Source organism: Marmota monax, unplaced genomic scaffold (genome assembly GCF_021218885.2).
Source record: "Marmota monax isolate L192 unplaced genomic scaffold, Marmota_monax_Labrador192_F-V1.1 WCK01_AAM20220418_F8-fsc00030, whole genome shotgun sequence".
Taxonomy (NCBI): Eukaryota; Metazoa; Chordata; class Mammalia; order Rodentia; family Sciuridae; genus Marmota; species Marmota monax.
In genome coordinates, this window is record NW_026691988.1 from 2081512 (window position 1) to 2108793 (window position 27282).

General features: G+C 38.7%; 1 protein-coding gene across 2 annotated transcripts in view; it reads right to left on the bottom strand.

Annotated features, from left to right (window-relative positions):
- Arhgap18 (Rho GTPase activating protein 18) overlaps window positions 1-27282 on the bottom strand; it is a 173241-nt gene that overhangs the window by 115718 nt on the left and 30241 nt on the right. Inside the window, exon 1 of one of the 2 annotated variants that reach the window (XM_046449230.2) lies at window positions 6213-6420. The exons of the other annotated variant lie outside the window; for it this stretch is intronic. Within the exon in view, the coding sequence (XP_046305186.1) occupies window positions 6213-6325 (113 nt within the window). The 5' untranslated portion in view covers window positions 6326-6420. Of the gene's footprint in view, window positions 1-6212; window positions 6421-27282 lie in introns of those variants that run through there. 2 annotated transcript variants of the gene reach the window in all.

Genomic DNA, 27282 nt, shown 5'->3' on the forward strand with positions numbered 1-27282 from the left:
TTGTATGAAATGTAAAATTTGGAGAACACTAAACTAGAGAAGAGAGCTTGGTGAGGGTTATCATCACCTCTGTCCTATTACACCTTCTTTCCCCCAAAACAAGTGATCATGATGCTAGTGACCCCTCTCCCCAATCATGAGAGCTCTTAAACACTCGCATTCCTCCTCTTGCTCCTAGTGAGGACTTCTGTGACCTGGTTAGTCTGAGGGCCCTGAATTTCTGTAGTTCATCCACAAGGATGGCTAGGAGGGAGTCTTTGCAGGACTCCTGAGTACAGCCCAATCCAAGGAGGTGAGAGAGGCTGAAGGGAAAGACACCTCATGCTCATGAATAAGGAACACAGGGAACTTCCACCTCCCCCTTGGCCTCTGGGGTCCCGGGTTTTTTTTTTTCTCCAATATATGAGATTAATGTTTCCAGCAAGGAATTAAAATTTACATTTATATATATTTATACATATATATACATATATATTTTATATTATATATTTATTTATATATATAAAAACAAAACATATGTTCTGTAGGTCCATCCCAACTATTAACAATGACGTAAGCCTGATACGTGGCAGTCAGCAGCAATCTTGTGCACCACATTAAATTCTTTGATTCTCTAAGTCCATTCTGCTTCAACACTCTTGGAAGTACAAGAGATACTAATAAAACTAACACCCCAAAAGAACAATGATCAACCTTTAAATGAGAGCAAGTCCAGCTCAGAAGAGATAAGGTTCACAGTGAGTTAGTAAAGTTCAAGGAGTAAGTGTGCCATGGAAATAGAGGCCAACTTTCAGCAGGTTCTTCTCAAGGTGGGGGTGCAGAGTGTGTAAGTTCTTGCATTTGAGAGGCATAAATCTAATAGGCTCCATGAAGATAACTTTAAACAGGCCCACAAAAATCACAGGCCTCCAGAGGGGGATGATTAAAAGGGAAGTATCATATTCCCCCAGAGAAAAGGTGGAGGCTGATCCAAAATAATGACAGTCACACCTAACAATTCAGGAGGAACTTATGCATGTGGCTTTTGAACTATACAGCGAAGACAATAAGTCCTTAAGAAGCATCTTTATGCCGTGAATTTGAGAACTTGGTTAGTCTAGAAAACAGTCATCCATATGGATAGGCTAAAAAAAATGCATTTCATCATTAATCCTATAAAAAATGAGGAAATACGCCTTAATTAAGTATAAAAACCTCTTAAAAATGCCCCTTCTTTCACCAAAATAGTAACAGTTTCAGAAAATACACAAATTCAGAAGGCAAGAACTCCATCAAGGGTGTAATCCACAGGTTTTAAGGTGCTATACTCATAAAGGTGCCAACCTCATCAAGACAGAGGGTCATGTCCTTCTCTTAATGTTTTTCTCCAAAAGATGTTTCCAACTTAGATGCCCCAAACTGAGCTTCACATCTTACCCAGCCCACACCCCTAATACAATCCAAGAAATCTTCACTAAACTTATAACGACTCTGTTATGGTTTAGATATTAGGTGTCCCACAAAAGAGCATGTAAGAGGCAATGCAAGAAGGTTCAGAGGTGAATTGGTTGGATTAAGAGCATATTAATCTAATCATGAATTAATCTCCTGATAGGGATGAACTGGGTCGTGACTCTAGGAAGGTAGGGTGTGGCTGAAGGAGGTGGGCAGTGTACCTTTGGGGGTATATATTTTGTCCAAGGTGAGTAGAGTCTTTCTCTCTGCTCCTGCTTCTTGGTGCCATGTTCCCAACTGCTTTTCTCAACCACACACTTCTGCCATGATGTCCTGCCTCACTTCAGGACCCAAGGAATGAAGTTTGTACTCTATGGACTAAGACCTCTGAAACCATGAGCTCCAAAATAAACTTTTCCTCCTGTAATAGTTCTTGTCAGGTCTTTTTGGTCACAGCAAAAAGTTTCTTAGGCCAAAACCTCTATAACCATCTTTATTCCCACTTGGTTATGCATCACAACCATCAGAAAATCCTACAGACTATCTTCAGAAGACCCTCCTGCTCACTCCCCACAATGCCACCGTGACCTAGACCTTGGCCCAAGCTACATCACACAGCCTTCACCTCCTGGGGGCTGTTGCTATTTCTATACTCTATGCTCAACATTATACCAGAGAAACCTTTAAAAGTGAAATCTCTGTTCTTTCCTCAAAACCCTTCCCCTCAATGTCTTCTGATCTTACTTTAAGCATAAACCAAAGACCTTAAAAGCTCCACAAAAGGCCATCAGGGTCAGCTCTCCCCTGGTTTTCTTCTCCCCAACCCCCAGCCACATAGGGCTCTTTGCTCTTCTGGGTACTTGCTCTACATAGTCTTGATTTTCTACTCCAGGAGCCACACAGGTATTCATTATGTTCCCCACTATAATCCCAGCACCTGGACAATTGCCAACACTGAGCAAGAACTTGGGGATTCTACATGGAATGACCAAGTGAGTGACTGGTTGTACTTTCAGAACCAAGGAACGGCGAGACTGAGAAACTAAGTCCAGAACTGAGATAAGCATATGAAAATGTTAGCCCTCTTACATTTGGCATGGAGAGCAGGAGGGAGTCCAACCACCAAAAAAGGCTCCACCCACATTCCATCTTGCCATAAGTCAATGTTTGCAGACCTTGGTGCCCATCAGTTCCCAGAGGCAGGCCTTCAATAGGAACTATTCCTCGTGCCAATCACAAATGTTTCTATGGTTCAAAAGAAAGGAAAGCCCAGAGGAATGTTACCCTTCAAAGGCCTAAACTTTTACATTATGGTTCATTTTAAAATATGTCTCTCTCAGGTAAGCATAGCTCATACCCCATGCTTCTTAATATTGATATAAATGCTTCTGAAACAAATAAGAATATTCTATATGCTATAAAACCCAATCATTTATTTCCTTTATCTAGTGTCAAAACAGCAGCCAGTTATGTATTGGACACGAGAACATGGACTTTAAATGGACCATCCCACTTAAACACAAGTACTATTATGAAGTTCGATTTACAGGTAGAAAATTAAGTAACTCTTCCAAGGTCATGCTAATGAGTGAGAAGGTCAGGATGTAAACAAGGCAGGTTAGTTTTACAGTTTAGGATTTCAGGATTTAAGTCACCATAGGGCGCCTCTTGGTTCTACCTACTCAATACCAATGGCAAATGGGGTCAATAAGACTCTGTACAATAAAAGACATTTGTTAAAAAAAAAAAAAAAAAAGACATAGAAACATCTCATTCTTCATCCTATTTATTTTATAGATCCATTTAACTCTCTACCTAAATTATCACTTGACATTAACATTAAAAATATTAACAAAAATGATATAAAACAATCAGAATAGTTTTCTCTTAAATTGATGGTAAAGTTGAAATAACAGTGTAAAATAGACAAAATATGTAAGCTTCTGAAACATCTGAAGACTCCTGCTTGAAAAACAAATAAATAAGTCTTATAAATATAGCTACTCATAAAAAGTGGTTTCCTTTGGAAACATTTGACTGTGTACAAGTCAGCTAGAAGAGCTAATGTTGATATATTTCTCCAAATCCAGAAACATTAAGGAAAAAAAAAAAAAAACCACAACAACAACACAGGATTCTACAAATATTTGTAAGGCCTAAACCAGGAGTAGGAAAAATTCCTTAATTTGGCATCCAGTGAATGTGTTCTGATAAAGAGAGATAATGGAGTAGAGGGAATTTTAGACTAACAAATTACTTAAAAAATTATTAATTCCCTATTATCCCAGTTTCATAAAGACCAGAACAGTAAAAGGATTTGTTCCGACAAAGTTTAAAAAAAAAAAAATCAAACTTTTAAAATAAATATGCTAAATCATATACATAAAAGCTCCTTAGATTTCTTTATTAAACAGTTCATCAAAGCACACACTTAAAAAAAAAAAAAAAAGAATCTTGTGACAAACGAAGTCAGAATTTTTGGTACCTCCAGCAACATATAGGTAGGAGGAAAGGCAGAAACTAATTCAGCCTCTTTTTAAGAGTACTGTTTTGGTTTTACTTCTTGGAGAATTCTACAAAACAGGTGTCAACCATCAATCTTGCACTTTGGAGCAGCTGACCAGACATAACCAAAGTTTGATATGCCCCTCCCCCCAAAATCATCATATGCTTAGATCATCACTAGTGATCCTATTTCACACTCAAATCCCTCCTCCTTCTATGCATCTCCACCACCCATGCCAATTCCAGTATCTTAACTCTTTGAGGTACATAGGGTGCATCTCAAAATTACATTTTACTCATCTGGGAAATTATTCCATGCTTAAGGGTAAAAGCTAATAAGGACTTTCCCCTCCTCCCTGCCTTTCCTCCCAGCCCTCAAACCAGGTTGCCATGTTCTCTAACCAACATAAATTAACTGTGTGCCTAGGATCCCAATTCACTGGGGGTAAGGGCTGGGGTGCACTATGGGCAAGTAATATGGTATCGGCAGGCAAGACCCTTGAGAGCAGACCTGGAACTGCAGCCTAGCTCCAAGTACTCACTGCAGAGACAAGCTGCCCACCCTGCTGCCTCAGTGCCTCTGGGTTCTGTCTTAGCAATAGTTGAGAATGATCCCTGCCTCTGTTGTTTGCTCAACCCATTGGAGTACAGGCCACCCATGACAAGCTGCAAAACTGCAGACACAGCAAAAAGTGTCTTGGGAACCAGAGCTACAGCCCCAGGCAGATCCTAGAACTAGAAGCCTTGCAACTACTTAAGGAATTCCTGGATTTGAGTCCTCAAATGAGAGGTTTGAACATAAAGTCCCTATGGTTCTATTTACTCTCACAATCCAGATCTAAGATTCAGCTCAGATCCTCAGGCCACTCCAGTATGAAGTCATTAAAGAACGCGCTGAGCTTGCACAATTCTGACAATTTTGACTGCAATGTGTAAGCCAAATTATGGTTGGCATGGGATTGGTATGGCAGGCTGCTTACTGCTGAATGATTACTACATATACACATGTATATCCATATATAATACACATACATGTATATACATATTCAATGGGAAAACTGGATGAACAGCTAATGATTTCACAAAAAAAGAAAGAAAGAAAGAAAGAAAACTTAAAAGGACAGAAAAGAAAATGGTAACAGCTACAGCACAAGCATCAATTCCCTTATATCTTTGGCTGTGGGTGCCATGTGAGAAAAAAGTTTTAGTCAGCCTAGGTCCAACCCAGAGTATTACAGCCATTCCTTTGATTCTCTCACCTCCCCCACATTTGAGGATTTTAAAACAAATGAAAGAAGGCATTATTTCAGCTTAAGGCACATAAGGCAGCATAAGTCACTTAAGAACAAAGGAGGTTTTATCATCACAATAAGCATCAAGGAGGAAATGCACTTTCTGATAACTAATTAAGCACTCTAGGCTAGTAGGTTAGCATTTGCTTTCTGCAATCTTCCAGGCCAATATTTGCCATTTATATCTAAGGAGGTAAAAATGTTCAGCAAGTAAGAAGGTCAATAAGGGGAGAAAGGGGACAAAAATTCTTTGAAAAACAGAACAAAGTACATAGATAGGGAGAAAGGTACCCTTGGCGCCTCAGTGGTCTATAGAACATTTGCCCTTTCTGCCTATAAAGTGATTTAACATTAACCACATTTCACTCCAGAGGCAAAGCACTATCTCCTGATATAAACTCTTTTTTGGAAAAAAAAAATGGGGTGGGGATTGGGGGTAGGGAGATCCACATACAGGAAAGAATGTGAAACATATTGACACAGGCCAGTATCTTAGGCATTTTGCCCAAGAGGTTTGCTTTCAGTGAGGAGAGAGGGGAAAAATAACACACTGTAACAACAACAGCTTTTACAGTGAACAGCCTTCCTGCTTTTTGGCAGACTTTCCCAGCTAACAGTTCCAGTGGCTATGTCTCCAGCCCATTCAAGAATTCCATCTCATAGGAAGTGTTTCAAATATAGTCATTTGATCTTTCAGCATTTGCAAATGCACCTGCTAAGCAACTAGTCTGATGGCCATACAGCCATATCCCCATTTCCTTCTGCTTCTCCTTCACCAGTAAGCAGATGGGCTATTTCAGACCTGGACTGGAGATGAAAAGTACATAAAAACCATGCCAAATACTTCTGCTGCTGCGTGAGGTCAGGTTCCACTTGCACAGGTAACTCCCTTCTCCCCACACCAGCTTCCCTGTCACTTTTTTCCTGGAGCAGGGAAGGGGTTTTCCTTTTGTTTTCTGGCTTTTAAGCACCAGGGCTTACCTCAAGGTGGCCTCCTCACCTCCCCGTGTGTGGCTCTCCCCCACAGCCTGGTCCTTGCCGCTGGGGTGGTAGGCAGTTAGCACAACTCCCTGGGAACTGGAGAGCCAGCTCATGGTGAGAGAAGGGGCATAATTTCTGTGATCCTGACACAGAGGAGAATGAAGTTCCTGTCTTGCCTGGCAACTTGCTCATTAGCATTGGCCAGCTCCTCCCCGTGGGGCAGGCGATTCACACGGGAGGGGCGGGGCCTCCCCGCTGAAGAGCTTCCTGGATCTCCAATTAGAAGCCGGGAATTAGAAGCCATGGAACCACCAGGCCACTCCAGGCTGAGCCGCTTTAGTAAGCGCCCCTCCCCAGCCCATGCTGACAGGGTGCCCCAAATCCCGAATGATTCTGATCTGATTAAACTGCCAGATTGTAGACTCAACTCCTCAATGTAAGTACAAGCCCCGTTGGTTCGGAAAAAATGACTTACTGCCTTCTTTCCCCCGCCTTCCCAATTCCTGTTTCCACTGATAGTTTCTACTACTTCATGTAAAGTGAGTAAGGGCGTTTCTTAACCCCTTCATGCACTGCATTAACCTTAGCCGCAGCAAAACCCAACAAACCTATGGCCACACTGTGCCACACCGCCCACAAGAAAGGCTCTACTTGTTACGTCTGGTTGTAAATGCCCTCATAAAAAATGACGGTGTGCCCTGGAATGTCATCTCCTTTTATAAGAGCCCATGTCAAGTATACCTCTTGCTTTATCAAAACACTTTCCAGTACCAAAAAAGACATCGACCTGTGCTCTGATAAGTTATTGCAAAGAATAAAAGTACCCACCATTTATTCAGCAGGTGCGTGCATGCAGGTACACACACACCAAAAAAAAAAATAGGTATCAGTAATAGTAATAAGTAATAGTAATAACAGGTGGGATGCCTGGACTAAAATAGCTCAGTTATTAAATGTCAGAAGCTGGAGTTGAACTGAATCCTAGCCTAATTCCATTCTTTTTCATCAAAATGCTGCTTAGTTGATGAAGAAACAAACTCAAATAAAAAATACAAGAGACATCTGTGTTCTTTCTCCCCCTCAAAAAAAAAAAAAAAAAAAAAAAAACAACAACAACAACAAAAAACCTACTCTCTTCAATAACCTAAGTATTCCGGAATTTATTGATCTTTATGATTTATTGGTCTGCCTATCTAAAATTCTTCATGAACAATCTTTCATTATTCCAAAATACTCTTTATACTTTATTTTAAATTATGAGAAATAATTTATCCATACATTAAAAGGTATCTATGTATTTTTTAAAAACTTTGTTACACCTGTAGTGAACTCATTACGAAAGTCTTCCTTTAAAAGGAGGTTATTTCTCCCTCCCTCTCTTCACAGATGGTTGCTCAATCTTTCCATCTCCACCTCCTAGGGCTCTCCCTGCTGTCCCCTTTCTATCCCCATTGCCTCAGCTATACTGGGCCCTATAATTATGTATTGGTTCAAATCTTACGACAGTCCTTTTATCCCTTCTCCTTGTCACCTCCTTTAAATTGTTTCAACTTGTTATTCCATCCCAGCACCACCCCAGTGTCATGTCTTCTTGCTTAAAAACCTTCACCAGCTCCCTCTTGCCAAAAGAGCCACCAACCATTCTCCTACCTTACCCACACATACAACTCTTTCCATCTCATCTGCCGGTCACCACTCCCTCAGGTCACACTGTCATTCCTTTCCCTTCATTCCACATCTAATTCAGTTTTTTCACATACTGGGGCTAACGCAAATGTTGAATGTAGGAATGACTTAAAAACTCTACTAAACTTTTATATTAAAATTAGTATTAGACTAGTCGCTCCCATGCAGACACCAGGGCTAACCTACCATGAAGTGTTTACCAGTCCAGACAAAATAAAAAATAACAGGGAGAGCCAGATGGTAAGTAGAGTAGAGTGGATACATTTTATCTCTTTACTGTCCTAATGTGGAAAAAAATGGTCAATATTCACCCCAGTTACCTCTTTAAAAAATGTACCTGCCCTGAAATGAAAGAAAGAAATCCCCATCTTTTAGGATTATTGATGGTAATCCCAATACTCTGTATGGTAGACTCTTTCCTTCCCAGTCTTTCTCTTGGTCCCACCCTTTCTTTCAATTCCTTGGACCTCCTTTTAACCTTCTTCCTCTATTTCTCTTCAGTCTTCTCTCCCTTCTTTGCGATATCTTCAGACTCTGCCATGCAGAAAACACTGCTCAGGCATTCAATTTGTGATAAAGATATTTTGTCCATTTGTAACCAAAGTTATATCTTTGCCTAATCTTTGTTCATTTAGTAAATTAATCACAATGTACAGGTTGAATGTAACTTATAAGTTGAAAATAATATATGGGTTCATAGTAACCATACTTTTTTTTTAATTTCTGGGAGGTAGAACAAGTGATATGAATTGATTTCCATAGCTGAGTATATAAAATTTGAATCCTGCTAATTTAACTTTCAAGCACATGGAAATCCTCTGGAGCCCTTCTCCATACTTCCCACTAAGCTCTGTTGTTATCATTCTGAGAGTATTGCCTGCCAGCACACAGCTGGCAGGATTGTGCCCTCCAGTACACGGCCTCAGATATGAACTCTAGTTTCAAAAAAAAAAAAAAAAGTCTTCAGAATTTCCCTATGTCATCAGGGAAGCAAACTTAACCACCCATATGGTCTTTTGAAAGGCTGTTCTTATTTCACACCCTAAACCATACCAAGAGTTACTTACAGTCCATGTCTTATGCCATATTAACCTTCTTACATAAAGGCCCCTTTTATTAAAAACACTCTTACCTCCTTCCTTAATAATTTTAAACAAACACAGAGAACCTCACGTCCTTGAAGATGTTAATATTCCAAGCTTCTGAATGCATGCCAAACACTTTCCTGTTATGAAACATCTTAGAAAGTAATTAACAACATCAAGACAGGTTAAAAAAAAAATGCATTTCATTCATTCTCTTTAACCGGTATGCAGTAGATGTCATGGGAAGGGAAAAGGAGGTTGTAATTTATGTACTCAAATAGGTCATTAAAAATAGAATGAGATAGTACTGCAGTCTCACAATTTGACAAAAATGTTCAAAAGTAATAAAAAGTTTCTTTGATTCAGTGCTAATAGGGTTATTAACTGATTTTCACATTTTGATGCAGGAATAAATTATTTTTGAAGAGAATCAAAATCACCATGAAATCAATGTATTACTAAAATTTTCTCAACTAGCTAATTTTATTTTTAAAGTAATTAACTAAGGAGAATGTGTGTACTCTAATCTCTATAAGATGATATAAAACCTAGGTAGAAACACAAAGCCATGTGAAAAAGGATCTTTCAATTGAAGTTCAACTCAATTTATAATATGGTATAGGAAGAACTTGAATACATTAATCATAAACTGAGAACTTAAGGCTTGCGAAAGTGATAAAACCTAGGTTTGTAAAGTAGCATTGACTAATGAAGAGGGAGTGTTCTAACCCCATTCCTGATATTTTATCAGGCCTTTGTAGGAATAATTCTTGAAAGCTTGAGTGCTAGCCAACTTTGTGCTGAGGAACTGACAGAAAAATAATCTTCACACAGAATCTAAACTTACTTCCTTGAAAATTGTATGTTATTAATTCTATGTGGATCAACAAGGAATGAGGCTTTTCCCTTCCTCTGGACAGCTTAAAAATTTCTACATTCTTATCAAAGTTATTTTCTTTAACTGTTCCTCCAGGGAAAAAATACAAGCCACACCTTGAATAATGTGCAAGCAATTGCCAGAGTCTAACGTAGGCTTCTGGGCAAACATTTAGAAAAAAAAAAATTACAGTTCAAGAGTTCATTACCAATAAATAATAGTTTCTAATAGTTGAGTGTTTGCTTTTTGCAAGACATGGTCTCTCATTTAATCATCACAACAGCCCTAAGATAGATGTTAGAATTATGCCCACTTTAAAAATGAGAAATTTGAGATCACCCAGCTACCAGGTAGCAGAACCAAGACAGATAAACCTGGGTTTATACAACCATTTGAGGATACACACTCAATCATTAAGGGTGCACCTATCCTGAAACTGACACTATATCACTTATGAAAAGATTAATATGAGGAACTAACAAGAAACATACAGCAAAGCGAAGGTGTCCACAGCCAAATGGAATACTGATATACATGCCATGTGCTGGGGGGGTGGGGGTGGGGTTACATTCAGACTGGAACAAACACATTAGTTTCTTTTCTGGCACTTTGAAACTTGTTTTTAATGTCAAGTAACTGAGGTAGTTATGGCACACTATGTATCCCACTCTAAAAGGACATCATCACTATGCCATACTTTTTTTTTTTTTTTGGAGAGGGGATACTGGGGATTGACCCCAGAGGTGTTTTAAAACTGAGCTACATCCTAGCCCCTTTTATTTTGATCCAGTTGCTGAGGGTGGCCTGGAACTTGGATCCTCCTGCCTCAGTCTCCAAGTACCCGGCATTTTACATGTGGCCCCCCCTATGCAGGCTATATAAAATTGTTTCTGCTGATAGCCAGAGTACTTTCATACCATTTCTATTAGTTTATTTAAATTATTTTTAGATGTTTAATATCAAACAGATTAGATTTGTGGACCTGGAAGCTTACCGAATTTGTTAGCCACAAGGCCTTAGCAAAGGGTCTATGTAAGAGTGAACTGTGACGGTTCATCTTCACTTAACTTCATGGTAAACCACCTATTATATCAAAACTCACCCAAACTATACATTTTTACCACTGAGAAAAGAAGACAATGATCCTTAAAGGAAACTAATTTTCTCCTTCTTACTGAATGATACACATGTTACAAATATTTGCAACTAGAAGCATAAAGTCAAGAACAAAATACATCCTATAAGCTAGAACATTCTGGAAAGGTAAAATTTTGCTGATGCATAAAGGCTCAATTTGAAAAATGCAGAACTGTATAAAATACTTAGATGTGCCCAAATACAAAAGCCTTATCAGGAAATAGACTGAAAAGATATCTCATCATGTGAGAGAAGCCACTGTGACTGGGGAAATCTTGGTGAAGCTACATATCTAAGAAAGGAGATGAGCCAAATTTTTGACTTGGAGAAAAAGGTCAATTAAAGCCATGTTTCTTTTTTTGTTTTGTTTTAAACAATGATGGTTATCCACTTCAAAATGAAGACAGTTCTGATGTTTTAGTAAAGTTCCTAGAGTAATTATCCTGTTTTTCTTAACAGAATACTTAATAAAACTGCATAGATGCCACCAAAAAGAATTTCTTTCATGAGCCCTTTGGGAATTTTTTTTTGGGGGGGTGGGTACCAGGGGTTGAACCCAGGAGTGCTAAACTACTAAGACACATCCCTACCTCTTATTTTTATTTGAGACAAGTTGTTCAGGGCCTTGCTAAATTGCTGAGACTGACCTTTGAGAAATTTCTAATGCTAGAAACATCTTCAAAAATGCAGAGCAAATTTTTTTCTGGGAAAAAAAATTATACTTTACTCACAAATAGAACACCTCAAATATTCAACAGTAAACCCAGTTTTGTATCTGTAGCTAAGAGATTAGATTGACATGTCATCATGGATCCATGTTCTCTACAAGTGCACACATTTGGTGGCAAAACAACTATTTTAGTGTCATGTAAGTTGTTAGAATCAGAGTTTGGACCTTAATCACTGATTTCTCAAAATGAGGCATCATAAAACAATTGGAATATATTAGTATCCTTTTTAATGACACAGACTCACTAGTTTTCTAGAATATTTTAAGTATGTTTGTTCTTCATGGAGATGTTTCCGTTTTTAAATCCCACCCTTAAAATAATTTCAAAGATGAACTTACTGGGCATGGCACTTGGCTTATTTAATAGTAATTATGGTCAGTTGAATGAGTAATCTTTGCATTTTTAAAGATATAGAACAGAGCATCTTTAAAAGTAAGCAAAGTTGTTTTTGCACAATCAGCCTTGTCAGCCAAGGTTAAAATCTGAAATACTAGGGATTTGTGGCTCAGTAGTAGAGCACTTGCCTAGCATGTATGAGGCACTGGGTTCAATCCTCAGCCCCACATAAAAATAAATAAAGTCCATCAACTAAAAAAAATATTTTTAAAAAAAACTGAAATACTAGATAAGTTTTTTAATTCCACAATATGAATGACCCAATTGTATGTTGGAGTATGGAGGAACTCCTCCTTCTCAACGTCTCTGCAAGCAAAAACCTCATAACCTTTTGCAAGTTTTCATCCTCTCAGACAAATGGAAGGGTAACAGTTCTTGACTCCCTAAATTTAACTTGGGATCCTAGAGGATTGTAGAGAAGCCAGTCTTGACATATGTCTATCATGTCTAGCACAGCAATTTATGCCATTTCTAATTTCCTCTGCCAACACAGACCTCTTAAGAATCGCGGTCTTCCAGCAATTGTTATCAAAATGAAGGGGGCGGAGGAGAACTACATATTAAATAGAAAACAGTCTTATTAAAATTTATTTTGAAGAATATCTCATTTGGCCATTTGTTTATTGAAAATAAGTTTAAATAAATAAGCCATAGCTCTGGGGAAAAAATTATACTGTATTCTCTCAATTCTAAGAAAGAGATTTTAATACTTTTGTCATTTAGTAAGTATCCTTAAATACTTCAGACAATTTGATATGGTGGCAAGACTTATTTGCCAAAAATATATTAAGCTTTACTCGTCTTTCAATTAATAGCAACTTAAAAGGAAAGAAAGTACTTTATTTCTGCAAAATTTTGGTAGAATCTACTTTGCTGGGTAAAACATATTTATGTCATTGGTTACATATTCTGTGAAAAAATTTCCTGCCATTCAGGAGGCTGAGGCAAGAGGATCAGAAGTTTGAAGCTAGCCTGGGCAATTTAGCAAGATTCTGTCTCAAAATAAATAAAAGAGGCCAGGAATGCAACTCGGTGGTAGAGCTTTCCCAAGTGCTGGAGGTATGGGTGCAGAAGGTGGGGAGCAGCACATTTTCAGTAAGATTAGTAAATTATACACAAAATTTGGAGTACAGTGTTAATAATGATTTATTTTCATACCACTGTTCTAGACATTATTGTGAAGGGTTTTCACCCAAACTCCCCATACTTCACTTGAGGAAGAGCTCCTTAAGTAATATCCTAGCACCAAAATTGTTTGCACTCCTGAAATATCTAGAAAGGCTATTCTCCCTTCTTCTATTTAATAATTTGGCTAGTTGGGTATGTGGCAAAGGGCTCAGAGAACACAGCTATAATCATGAAGACCTTAGCTGCCTGAAAACTTAGACAGTGGAAATTATAGGGTGGAGGCTGTTCCACAAAGGTATCTATATCTAGTCCAAACTATTTCTTTTATAGAAACAGCTGCTATGGAAAAGGAAGGGTAGGCACTAGCTGGTCAGATGATTACAGAGCCAAGATTGTGAGGTCTGATGAAAACTCTACATCCTGGCACCAAAATACTTTCTTGCACTGCAAATTGTTTGAGGTCAGAACAACAATACATTCAACCCACAGTCCCTGGCTCAGTCAAAATATCTATCTATCAGAAGAACTTAAGTCAAGTGCTTCTGAATCACTTCAAAGTAATTTCTTTAAATTTCTATTCCACCCCAACTCCTGCCAAAAAAGAAAAGAAGTTATCTATAGTTTAGTGGAAAAAAAATTTAATTCCACGTCAGACAGGAAAAAATATATTTTCCTTCAACATTTATTCTAGGTAACTATATATTCATTTCTATTTTTCTTTTAAAAAGATGCTTTCCTTTCTCAATGAAGTCACATGTTTAATATCCACTGTGTCACAATCCTGCAGTTGAGGATTAATGAGTAACATAAAATTCTACCCAGTCATCATCCTTCCAAGCACGTCACATTTTACACATACATAGAATACTCACAACTGCTGTAGATTAGATACATTCATAAAAGCCGCTTTTATCACAAATTAGCATAAGAGAAGAAAAGCAGCAAGCTTGGTGTGACAGAGGTAGATTATTGAGTTTTCACACACACGCTATAACATATTGCCACTTCCGCTTACACAGAAGTAGTTTTAAAATTTTTCCAGAAGGTGAATATAACCTTCCAAGTCTTTGAGTTTAAATCTTACTCTGATGTTCTGGGAAATTTATGTCACTATAAGTTATCAAGGATTCAAATCAAGGCAGTAGAGAGCAACATTTTTGGTCACAAAAAAAGTGAGGCATATATCAGAATTCTCCCTATTGTAAGTCTGCCCAGCTCGAAAGTAATATTGGTCGTAACCTTGCAAAGATCATCAAAATAAAGCTGTGGTAAGCAAATGGATACATTACTTGAAGGAAACAACGTGAAATGGGCAGAGCCCTCTTGGATTTCATTTCTTTCAAGAGAGACTGCCTTTACATTATTCTATGCAGTCTTTTGGGAACATTCATATATTAGAGGAATATAAAAAATTCAGTGGAATCACCATCAAACATTTTTTAAAAAGACTTTTTCAAAGGTTTCAGTCCAGAGCAAAAATTCTACCATCTCAATGTGAACAAGAGGCATAAAATGAGCCCATCTGAGAATCATCCACAGATCTAAGAGCAGATACAAGGTACCAGTGATGGCCTCCACGGGATGCTTTGATGATGACTAGTAGGGCTTTTCTCTTAAAAAAATAATAATAATTCTCTATCAACCCATGGCTCTACTAAAGTCACATGTTCAGTTATTACATAGTTACAGTCTCACTTTATCAAGTACCTGGAAGAGTTAGAGGAGTCAGATTCAACCCAGGTCTTAGGAGTTTTGTTTTTAGACAGGACTGACAAATGTGCATTTATTTATATATTCCACAATGATTATAATATCAATCATTGGATAATAAATACAAAAATAAATAAAAACACTTCAATGCTAAGGGAACAACCAAAAAGAGAAATATTTTCCAAGTTGTAAGGAAGAGGACACAATTAATTAAGCAGGATGCATATGCAACTTTCCCCCAAGCTTTCTGTATTAACCATTATTTTATAACTAGAGAAAATGTGAGTAAACATACATCAAGACATACTACCATGTCAGGTCTTGAATTAGGGTGGGCAGAGTGGGGCTTTCTACAGGAGGGTGAACAAAAGAAGATAGATTCTAGCTGACTGCTCATAAAAGTCAGGATGCATTCACAAAGTGCTATGAAGTTGTACAAGAAGAGCACATGCTCATGTTCTATAGCATAATAGCCAACTATAGTTCTCAACAATCTATTGCATATCTTATAAAGAACTACAAGAGAGGAGTTTGAAGTTTTCCAACACAAATAAATGACAACCAGTCAGGCAAGGTGGTGCCTATAATCCCAGTGGCTCACAGGGCTGAGGCAGGAGGATCCAAGTTTGAAGCTAGCTTCAGCAACTTAGCAAGACCTGGTCTCAAAATTAAAAAAAAAAAAAAAAAAAAAATCAAAAGGGTTGGGGATGTAGCTCAGTGGTCCAGTGCCTCTGGGCCCTGGGTTCAAACCAATTAAAAAAAAAAATAACCATTTAAGGAGATGGCATGAAAATTACACCAATTTTATCATTAACATTGTATAGTGTATCAATTATCACACTTTGCCCCATAAATTTGTACAATTACTGTATATCATTAAAAAAAACTTTAAAAAAGACCTGTGTGCCAGACATGGTGGCATAATCCTGTAAATACCAGAAACTGAGGAGGCTGAGGCAGGAAGATCACAAACTTGAGGCCAATTGCAGCAACTTAGCAACCCTCAGCAGTTTAGCAAGACCCCGTTAAAAATTTTTAAAAGAAACACTGAGGATATAGCTCAGTGGTAGAGCCCCCTGCCCCTGGGTTCAAATCCCAGATGGAGAAGGGAGGTACAGTTAGGGACTCCAACAAAAAATATACAAACTTATGCCAGATGTTTAGGGACTTGTAGAGCCCGGCAAGTATTTAGTCTATATTCCACCAGAAATGGGAAATAATCCAAGGTGAGTGAGCATTAGGTTAATATAATCAGATCTGTGCAAAGAGGGAACACTCTGCTTGGCTATGAATACCACAGTGGGAGGAAAAGATGGCAACGAGATCAGTTAGCAGGCCGGTACAGTAGAACATATGGTATCGCAGGGTGCTGTGATGACAGACGTGTCAGATCTGTCTGTGCCTCACCTTCTCCCCCAGTTCATGCTGCACATGACAATGCAAAGAAACATGCTGGCAACCGACTCCTCAGGACCTGGCAGAATGCAGAAACCCAAAGGGAAGGAGTCTGAAATTACCCTGTGGTTTCTAACCTAGGTAAATGAAGAGGTCTAACAAATGGTGAGAGGACAGGCCCTGATGTGACCTATGACAGAAAGGTCTCAGGCAACTTGTGGTCATGAAGTACCTGGATGATAGATGAAGAAAAAGTGGAAACATTCTTTTCCTACCTGAAGTCTTGGTCTCTAGCCATTCTTCCCCAAGAAGACAAGCGGCCCAAAGAGTACTTCTCTGCCTTATTGATGAGAGCTGCATTCACCCATTTCTCAAGGATTCTTACTTTCCACACTGGGAGTCCACTAGGTCCATTAATCTTGGAAACTTACTCAGTTTTAATCAAGGGTAAAGGGTCACAGAGGGTAGAAAGAAAGATCAGAAAGGTGGATTTACTGAGCATCTGTGAAGTTTCAGGCTCTTATTAAGCAGGCCCTTTAAAACATTTTTTTTTTTTGGTAGGAGGTTATTACTAGAGATTGATCCCAGAGTGCTTTACCACTGAGCTACATCCACCCCTTTTTGAGACAGGGTCTCAAAAAAGTGTGACCTTGAACATGTGATCCTCCTGAGTAAGTAAGTGGGTTTATAGGCATACACCACCACTGTCAGGTTATTTTCTCTCTTGTTTTTTATTTGACGTACAGGGCTGCAAAATCTTTAGTATGCATCAGTTAATTCACTGCCCAACATCATCCAGCCCTGGCAGAGACCAGAAACAGGCTAACCCAACTCAGAGATCTAACTGCAACTTCTCATACAGGCCCATCTCTTCTTCATTTAGGTTTGATGATAGTTGATTACTAAAGTCTGATCCTTTTTCAGCCTATTTAAAAATGTGATTATAGCTGGGTGTGGTGGTACACATCTGTAATCTCCAGGACTCAAGAGGTTGAGGCATGAGGATCACAAGTTTGAGGACAACCTGCAACTTAGCAAGACCTTGTCTCAAAATAAAAATCAAAAAAGGACTAAAGATATAGCTCTTTGTTCATCCCCAATACCACAAATACACACACAATGATTATTAAATAGAAAGTAAAGACTTAGAATAAATCTCATAATTGAAAATATTCAAGCTAGGCTCAAAATTATAAATTTTTCCATAGCACTTACCTATGATTCCACCACAGATGTTTAAGGCCATTAGGTCTAATATCCACCATCTATGGCTCTATTACAACACAATTCTGATAATATGTTTTTGATTTATGCTGAGCTCTGGGGTGTTAGTACTGATCTTTAATTTCAATTCATCCACATAGTTTTGTTCTATCCAAACCAAAGAATAGTATGATTTATGGATCATGGTATTTTTGAACATTTGGTTTATACCATCTTGAACCCACTTTTTGTGAACAATGAGATGAGGAAAACATCTGCTCCCAAAAATGCTGGGCCAGGTGATATAACATCCTTTTCCCTCTTCCTTTTCCCTCTTCCTTTTCCTCTTCTTTAAATAGAGGCCCATCCTTGTTTACAGGATAAGGGCAAGAGGTAAAATTCTTTCCAAAAAAAGGATGTAGCGCATTATGTTGCTCTTAAGATGTTGTGTAAGATTGTCTCAGTGACTGTCGGAGATTTATCAACACAAGAGTAGCTAAACTCTCACCTACGTCAATAGTTACCTGGAAGAAGCTCAGTGGAGCCCTGGAGGATCCTCTAAAATCAAAGGCTCCAGGGACACCTCTCTCAACTGCTGCCACTAAGCCTGTTTCTGAACCTGTGGATGAGGCTTGTTACCAACCAACAGGACGGTTCTAAGGTACAAATAAGCTGGCAAGGGACAGAGGAGAAAAAGGAGCAGGCATTCACTGGATTTTGTTCATTGAATATCTACAGAGTACACATCTCTTATATCACTGTTTTGTTCCAATAGTAGAGACAGGGACACTATGACTCAAAGATGAGCAGCTAGGAAAACTATGCTCAGATTTAAAAAGGAAAAAAAAAAAAAAGGAAACGTAATTCAGAATAAAATTTCTTTGATCCAAAAATCCATGCTTTCCTCTCATACTGTCTTGCATATAAAGCACCAGAGATATTATCAAGGTGAATTTAGTCTCATTACCAATGTACCTTACCAAATCTAACAGACCTACCACTGATGGCCTTGCAAAACACTGGTAAGGAAAGAACACTACTGATCATGTTTGTGCCACCAATAAGTCACACCCCAGTTTCAGAGATGTTCTCATGTGAATGAAACAAATATACACCTTAGAATCAACAAAACACAGAAGCAGAGTATAAACAATTATTTTATTTTTCAAAAAAGGTTACAATCTTGGTTCTTTTAAGGTTTACCAGGACTTTTAAATTTTTCATAAGTGCTACTGATAGTCAGGCCTGGTGGCACATGCCTGCAATCTCAGTGACTCAGAGGGACTAAGGTAAAGAGGATTCCAAGTTCAAGTCCAGACTGAGCAACTTAGTGAGATCTCATCTCAAAAATAAAAAAGGGTATATTGGGGCTTTAGCACAATTGGTTAAATCCCTAGTTCTACAATAAATATATAATACTGACAGTTATTTACTCCATCATTCATACTTTTTTTTTAAACTTATTCTGGAGGGGCAGGACAGTGCATGTGTAAGAGGCATGTTACCAATAAATAACAATCAAGTGTTCTAGTTATGGAGATAGACAGCAGAAGCAAGAATGAACATGAAGCACAAAGTAGGTAATTCTTTCAGGAATGAAACAAGTTGTCAACCTTTTTATGATGAACACAAAGTTCAGGATAGTTATGGTTAGTTACTTCCTTTTTTTGGTACACACAAATAACTGACTTCAAGTACAAAGCACTCATTTTAATATGAAACCTCCACTCTAGATTTTTTTTTCTTTTTGGTAGCACTGGATATTGAACCCGAGGTGCTCTACCACTGAGCTACAACCATTTTTTGTTTGTTTTGAGACAGGATCTTACTAAGTTGCTGCATCTGGCCTAAAACTTGCAATCCTCCTACCTCTGCCACCAGAGTGGCTGGGATTACAGGACAGCACCACCACACCCAGCTCCTTCATCTTTAAGACTCATTGCCTTTCAGAGTAACACAGGAGTCTTTGGTATAGCACGTGCTTTCCTCATTACGGGCCTAGACCTGTAATCCTCCAGATTCTATATATCACCACCTATCACATTCCCTGACTTGGTGGTAGGACTACTGGACAGACTCTGGGATTTGGGCTGCATCTTCTGAGCCAGTTCTGCTAGGACAAATTCATAGGGTTTTGTTTTGGCTTATGCTTGAATCGCCAAGAGAGCCCTAGAGACCCACTGATATGTCCTGAATCACTTAAGGGCTCATTTATTCTCAAATTTGTTTTACACTTACCAGTCAACGTATTGTAGCTTGACAGACTTCAGTTAGAAATAGTTATTTATTTATGCATTTGTGTGTGTTTATTTATTTAGTAATAAATAAATACTGGGATATAATAATAAATAAATAAAAGCTGAGTAATAAATAAATAAAAGCTGACTGGGAGTCAGCTTTGGTGCATGTTAAATAGATGCCTTCCCACTGAGCTATTCCCCCAGCCATAGACATTCATTTCTGAACATCAAAGCTACTTCTTGTCCTACTGATTAATGAAGCAAACGTCTGTCTAAAGAAGGAAATCCCACCAGGTATAGCGGCACACACTTGTAATCCCAGTGTATGGGGAGTGTGAGGCAAGAGGATCTCAAATTTGAGGCCAACCACTACAACTTAGTGAGACCCTTTCTCCACATATATAAAGGACTGGGAATGTAGCTCATTGATAAAGCACCCCCTGGGTTCAACCTCCAGAACCAGAAAACAAGAAAATCCCATACTTCTTGACACACCACTACCAGCGTGAGGCACTGATTTGACATAATTCACTGATGAATAAAAAGAAATTCACTTGAAAACACACACACACACACACACACACACACACACAGTGGGTCCAAATTCTTACATCTCTCAGTTGAAAAACCTGCACTTAATAAAATGTCAATTATATGCTAATCTGTACTAGTTTTCATTTATTACCTTAGTACATCCTGACCTCTGCTTCTATTTAACAAATGGGAATATGGAAAGCTTCATCAGAAAGAGGAAGCAATTTATAAGAATTTGAACCCAAGTCTCCTGACTCTACATCAGGCCAATGGCCTTTCTACCAAAGCTTACTGTTTATGATGTCTATCCACAGGAGTGTTATCATAGGTTAGAAATTCTAGTCTTGGGTAGGTTTGTGTTGTGTAGGTTTGAGCATTGTGGTGTCATTAATGAAACTCAGAGAACAATTTACAAGCAATTACAGTACTCTAACCTTTATTGAGTCCTTCAATTAAATAGGTAGATACCTGATGTTTATATTTGGCAATGGAAGAGCTGTGGATTCATATTTTAACCAATGAGGTGGTCCATACATTCTCTCTAGTTGGCTAGTATTAACCTTGTATGGGAAACTGTAAGGCATATTCCTCAAACTTTGTGTTAAAGTTACACTGTTATCATTGGAACTTTGTTCACAATGAATTCCAGGTCCATAACAAAGGATTATTCCAAAAAGTGACTCCTTTTACATTGAGATAACACTTGGTTCCAATAACTCCATCATCTTGGGTCTTAATTAACTATGGAGCAAAGCATTTGCCTACTGGTTACTATCCCCCTACCCTGCTATGGTTTAGATATGAGGGATCCCCTAAAAGCTTATGTGAGACACAATGCAAGAAAGTTCAGAGGTGAAAGGATTGTTACTAGAGACTTAACTTAATCAATGCATTAATCCTCTGGTAGGGATTAACTGGATGGTAACTGTAGGCAGGTGGAGTATGGCTGGAGGAGATGGGTCCCTGGGCACCTGCCTTTACGGTATATATTTTGTCTGTGGTGAGGGAAGTCCGTCTCCTGGTGCCATCTCCTAAAATGCTTTTATCCATCACATTCTTCTGCTATGATGGTATGCCTCACCTTGGTCCTCAAAGAATGAGGCTAGCTATCTGTAAACTAAGACCTCTAAAGCTGTGAGCCCCAAAATAAAATTTTCCTTCTCTGATCAGTTGTATTCGTTTTTTTGCTGCTGTGACCAAAAGACCTGACTAAAACACCTTCTCTGTGTCACTCTAAGAGCATTTTAAGACTGTTCTTTGGATTTTGAGTATGTGTGGTACTAGGAATTGAACCTGGGTCTTTGCACATGCTAAGCAAGTGCTCTAACACTGAGATACATCCCCAGCACTTTTTATTTTGAAACAGGGTCTCACTAACTTGCTCAGGTTGGCCTCCGCCTCCTCGTGCTTCTGCCTCTCAAGTATCTTCTAGGTATTTTAAATGAGTGTTGCAAATTATATATGTATCCAGCATTTTAAAAAAGCAAAAGACTACTTTTTACAGGGGAAAAAAACTATTAACTTAGATCTTCCTTAGATATTTTCTAGAAAGGTCCAATCACTGAAGTATGTACACACTTCAGTGTATGATCATTGCATCTTCAACATGATCCCTGAGAGTAAGTCTGGTACTCTTTTAGACCACTACCTTGTTATATTGAAGTTATTTATATTCCTTATCATCCCTCTGTTCCCCCACACACTCAGACTCTATAGGACTACCCATTCCTTGAAGGGAGAAGGTTCCAACCATTTCCCTATAACTGTTGGTACGCAGTCATTCAATCACATTTGTTGCCAAAGCAAATGCCATCAATGTGGCCAAAGACAAGAGGACTTCAAGAGTCCTGCTTCCCCACTAAGGCAGTAAATGGGTTGCTATAAACTTGACAAAATGAAATAGATTTTGGATCCCTGGTAGAAAAGTGTTTGGCTGCTAAGATAAACACTGGAGGTCTGTGGTAATAATAAGCTGCTCAGTCATTGTTAATATCACCCGACATCCCCTGTGAAGTCAAAGTAACTACACCTTCTCAAAGAGTGCATATGATCACTTTCCTTCCATCTCCCTTCTCCTAAAAACACAGTCACTATCACATTAGAATTGTCTAATTTGTTAATAGTCACAACCTGTCTTTGTCTGAGCTACAGAATACATGAGGAAAAAATGCATCAAGAACAGAGTCCAAAATACTCTACAGCACAGCACTAAATTACCACTTTCATCACTAATCAACAACTATAATTAAGCCTAATTATAAATTACAAGTATCTAATTTTAGGAGACCTTTACATTATAAATCCTAGATGTTAGAGACATTATCAATTTAGCTACTTGAAATTACTTCAGGGCCAAAAACTTTCTTTGTGCATCCTTGCTTCTTGAGTTTGTCCTAAAATACTTTTTTCTTTTTAAGTGGTACTGGGATGGAATCCAGGGGTGATTTACCACTGAGCTCTCTATCTATGGGTCATGCTAAGTTGCTGAGGCTGGAGAAATAATTTTGTTCCAGAACATATACAAGTGCATAGCAGAGAACATAATCTCCTCGTTTGTAGCTTTGAACCACTATCAATTATGTTTCTGTTGGACTTGGAACATTTTCAACTAGAATTGGCGATACTTATCTTTGCTTGAAGAAATGGCATAAAAAAGCAAGGAGAAACTCTCGTGCTTATTTGCAAGGTGATGATGGCCCAATGGCATCCTGCTGAGTTTTCTAATTTATGAATTGAGGGGTCACATTGCACAAGAGAACCCCTGCACTTCAACATTGTTGGTGTGTGTTACAACAGATTTCACTGATGGGATGGTGGCCCACACTTTGCACATCAACAACTCACACAGATATGACGGTGACAGCGTCTAAACATCCCTGATCTGGAGATACTGGGCAGCCAAGAATGACGCTAAATAAGGGGAAAATGTTCCCTCTTCTAGCCTCCAACTCCTTGAGATCTTTGATAGGGAACTTCAAATCATTAAGGGATCTGCAGGATAGCAGCTTTAGTTAGTATAATCTCTTCTTGGAACATAAGCAGGGTAGCAATTTTGGGGCATTCCTGAAAGCCACATGACACCAAACATACTTCAAGTACAAGGGCCTATGTGCTTGGTTGTCCTATTGAGAGGAAGGTGGCCTACCATGGGCTTGCTTTGGAGAAGACAGCTGGTATTAGGGGTCATCTTTTCTGTTTAGGGTAGACTATCTCAGGGTGTCAGCAGCTTGTATCATATGACAGTGAGTTAGTCACCACACTTCTGAGTTCAGTCATCACTCTGCCTGCCGTGCTGACCATCCTGCTCACAGGCCCTGGAAGCAAAGTAGCTAGCTAGTCCCCCACAGCCAGATCTATACCATCTGCCTCCAGCCCAAGCTAATGCAGATTCCAGGGACACTGGGGTGAAGAAAAATGCTGGGCTCAGGAGTTCTACTTCAGTATTGCTGTTCTGGAAAACTGTAACATTAGCTCTGTAAGTCTGTGCAAGTTAGCTCATCTGTGCCTCCATTCCCTCAGCAAGCAGTGAAAAGGTTATATCACATTGGCTCTCTGATCCCCTCCATCTTTGCTGACTGTCACCACTGTCATATCAGTCATCTGAAGGGCACCACTCATTAGGCTTGCTTACTGAATGCCTGGCACCTGAAGTGCCTTTCAATCATCTTTTTTAATTCATAAAATAGGTGATGATACTGTCCCATTTAAAAGATTAAAAAACAGACTTAAAAATAGCTTACAAAGGGTGCTACCTCTGCCTAGGCCTTTTGAAGTCTTTGAGTCAAAGAGTGTACTTTGATTTTAAAAAGTCACAAACTCACACCACACACACACACACACACACACACAAACCTATATTGAAAATAAAATGAAATAGTATTTTTATAACCATTCCATCTTAACTGACGACTTCACTTTTGACTCTGCCTTTTAAACTGCCAAATCAAGCAAATAGATTCATTATGTTAAACACAATGTTGCATAAATCTGGATGATTCCTCTGACAGGCCTCTAAGGTGTGTGACAGTGATATGCAGGTACTGAAATCAAAAGCAGCCTCAGAAAAACCAACCTTCTGTATAGGGACCTGGTGTTCAAAAACACCTTTGTCAGGGTGACTCCACTTCAGGGCCAAATGTTTTTCATTCACCTGTCATTTTCATCAAGCATTAATATGCAAAAAGCAAGGTTTCTACTGGCTGCCATAATGAGGTGAGCTTTTAGCTTTAATTTGGTTGCCACCTGCTGGCTAAAAAAAAAAAAAAAAAAAAAAAATCTTCCCTGTGAAGAAAAAAACTGCTTGGTACCTCAGAAGGACAAATGTAAACAAATGATAAAATCCACATCAAGCCATGTGGGAGAACTCGGGTCATCTTACAGAAGGGAAGGGAGTCAGTATTTAATGAGTAGGTGGAGGGTCAGGCACGGTGCTGGGTGCTTCAGACCCATCACATTTCATCAGCTGCAAAAACCTGTGACAAGCAGCCATTTTGAAGAGGAGAAAACAAGCAACTAGCTTCAGATTACACCACCACAAAGTGACAAGGAATTCAAAACCAGATCTCGTTCAGGCATCGGCTTCTCTTCATCTTGCCATTACCCTGGTGTACCCAAGGATCTCAGCCCTTATAGGAAACACTGATGAGTGGAGGATCAGCAGTAGAGGCGTAGCTCAGTGCAGATCCAGGAAGACTTCAAGACATTTCACAGTGAAGCAGAGACAGGCCATATAAATGCTTCATAACTTTGGCAGGGAGTTCCATCAACAATTCGTCAAAATAAACTAGTTGGAAATATTGTGAGAGCCATCCATGGAAGCAATTTCAGGAGGTCAGAAGAAATTAAGACTTTTAAATGGTAATTAGATTTATTCAGTCTCTTTAGCAAAAATAAAAATAAAAAATAAAAACCAAAAAACGGGTTGGGCATTTTTCTTTGGCCCCTTTAGGAAACTCACAGTGCTCACCTATTTCCTCATGACCATCAGTACTGGGTGCTACTTAGGACCAACACCCGGCCTTGAAGAGCTCACAATCTGGTTCACAGACACAAACATGAAAGAGGTTTCCATACTTGGGGGCACTATTTCTCATCTCGCTTTTGTCTAAACGGGCTTATATTACTGAAAATAATGATGGCTAGTGTTTGAGCCATGTTTAAAGTGCTTAGAACAATCTTCATACAATGGCAAGAGACAACTGTATCTTTGCTTTCTCTTTTATAGATGGAAGAGTAATTTGTCTCAATCCACATAGATCTCTCAAGTGATGCACCAGTATTCAAACCCAGGCCGTCTGCTCTACGATTCAAGTCTTTAAAGATGTTGTTATGGGCCTCTTCAAGGGGTACGATTGTTGTGGTTTCACAGAAGTTTAGGATCAGAAAGGACATGAGACTTGTCAACTGTTGCACAGTTAAGTAGCCAGCAGAGCCAGAAAGGGAATAATTCTCTAGCCTTGAGTCAATTCAGTTCTCTTGACCAACATCACATTATTTCTGAAAACAAAACTACAAGTGCAAGAATGCCAATACATGTTACTTAAGGGAGTTCAAGGTCAAGTTGTTGGGCAAAGACATACAGTAGCAGTATCAGCAAGTGGGTTTATTCCAGGCAGTCTGCTTGGAGTCAGAGTTATTTCCAGAGCCAGCCTACCACGCCAGGAATTCCTACTCATCTTGGAAGCCAGCTCCCATCCACAGACAGGCCTGGCACTAGAAACAGTTCTATGGTGAGAAGCGATTAGCTAGACATCACAGAGAGCCTCTGTATTTTGAGGTAGCACGTGAACTTACCATTTACAGGGTTTACCAAATTAGAATGATCATCAACTTCTGGGGCAAATTCAAATGTCAGATTAATATTCTAGAATTGATTGGATTGGAAAGATGCAAGAATTATAAGCCAAACATCCTTGTGAAAGTCACACCTATGTGAAAATCATTATCTTCCAATGAAATGTTACTTTGAAGTTTTAGAAGGAATAACAATTATCTTTTCATAACCATTTCTCATTGAAAGTGCTATAATTGGAGGAGGTAGTTATGACTACTATTTATCACTAATCAAACAAAATAATGACACTGAAGGCAGTTGATAATGAAAGACAAATCAGAAAATTAACTTGTCCAGAATTAAAAAGACACAAAATCATAGCTAATGATCATCAGTGACATAAAGGAATTTGACAGATGTTTCTTCTTTGATTCATTTTATTTAATTTCTCAGGGCATTACTGCTTGCAGGTATTCATCTCCCACTGCCATAGAAATGTCTGAGGTTTTTATAATGAGGTCTAGGGGATGAAAGGGGGAAAATGAAAGAAGGGAAAGGAAAAAGCACAAAGGTAAATGTGATTCCACAGAAAATTTTTATAAGCATGTTGCAGTTTTCATTGTTCTAAAATACTTTATATCATTTCCAATAACTTGAAGATAGATCCATCATGCTCTGTCCCTAAGCTAAATATACTGCATTTGTTAAGTTCTAATATAACATTTCAATAAATGTGCATCTAGAGAGGATTATCAGTTTGGTATGAAATACCCAAAATATATCACATGACGTAAAGTGAAAGGAAATAGGGATGCCTGTACTTAAGGGAAAAAAAAAATTACAGAAATGTTATAGCAAACATTTACAGAATGTGCATGACATATCAGAGAGTGCTGTTTGGTCTATTTGTCTACATGTATTATCTTATTTAATCCTTACAACAAATCATCCGAGGCATCATTACAATTTATGGATGAAGAAGTCAAAGATTAGAAATACTGCTCATCCAGTATCACAGGCTGGCAAGTGGGGAAGGGTAGACCTCTTTGCAGCTCTGCCTTTTCTGACAATCCAACACCTCCTGCACCTGCTCTAGTGGCTGCAATGTAAGAGATAAGTGCTCATCCTGGGTGGAAGGTTGCAGAGACAGTGTTAATAGACAGCACCTTGGGACC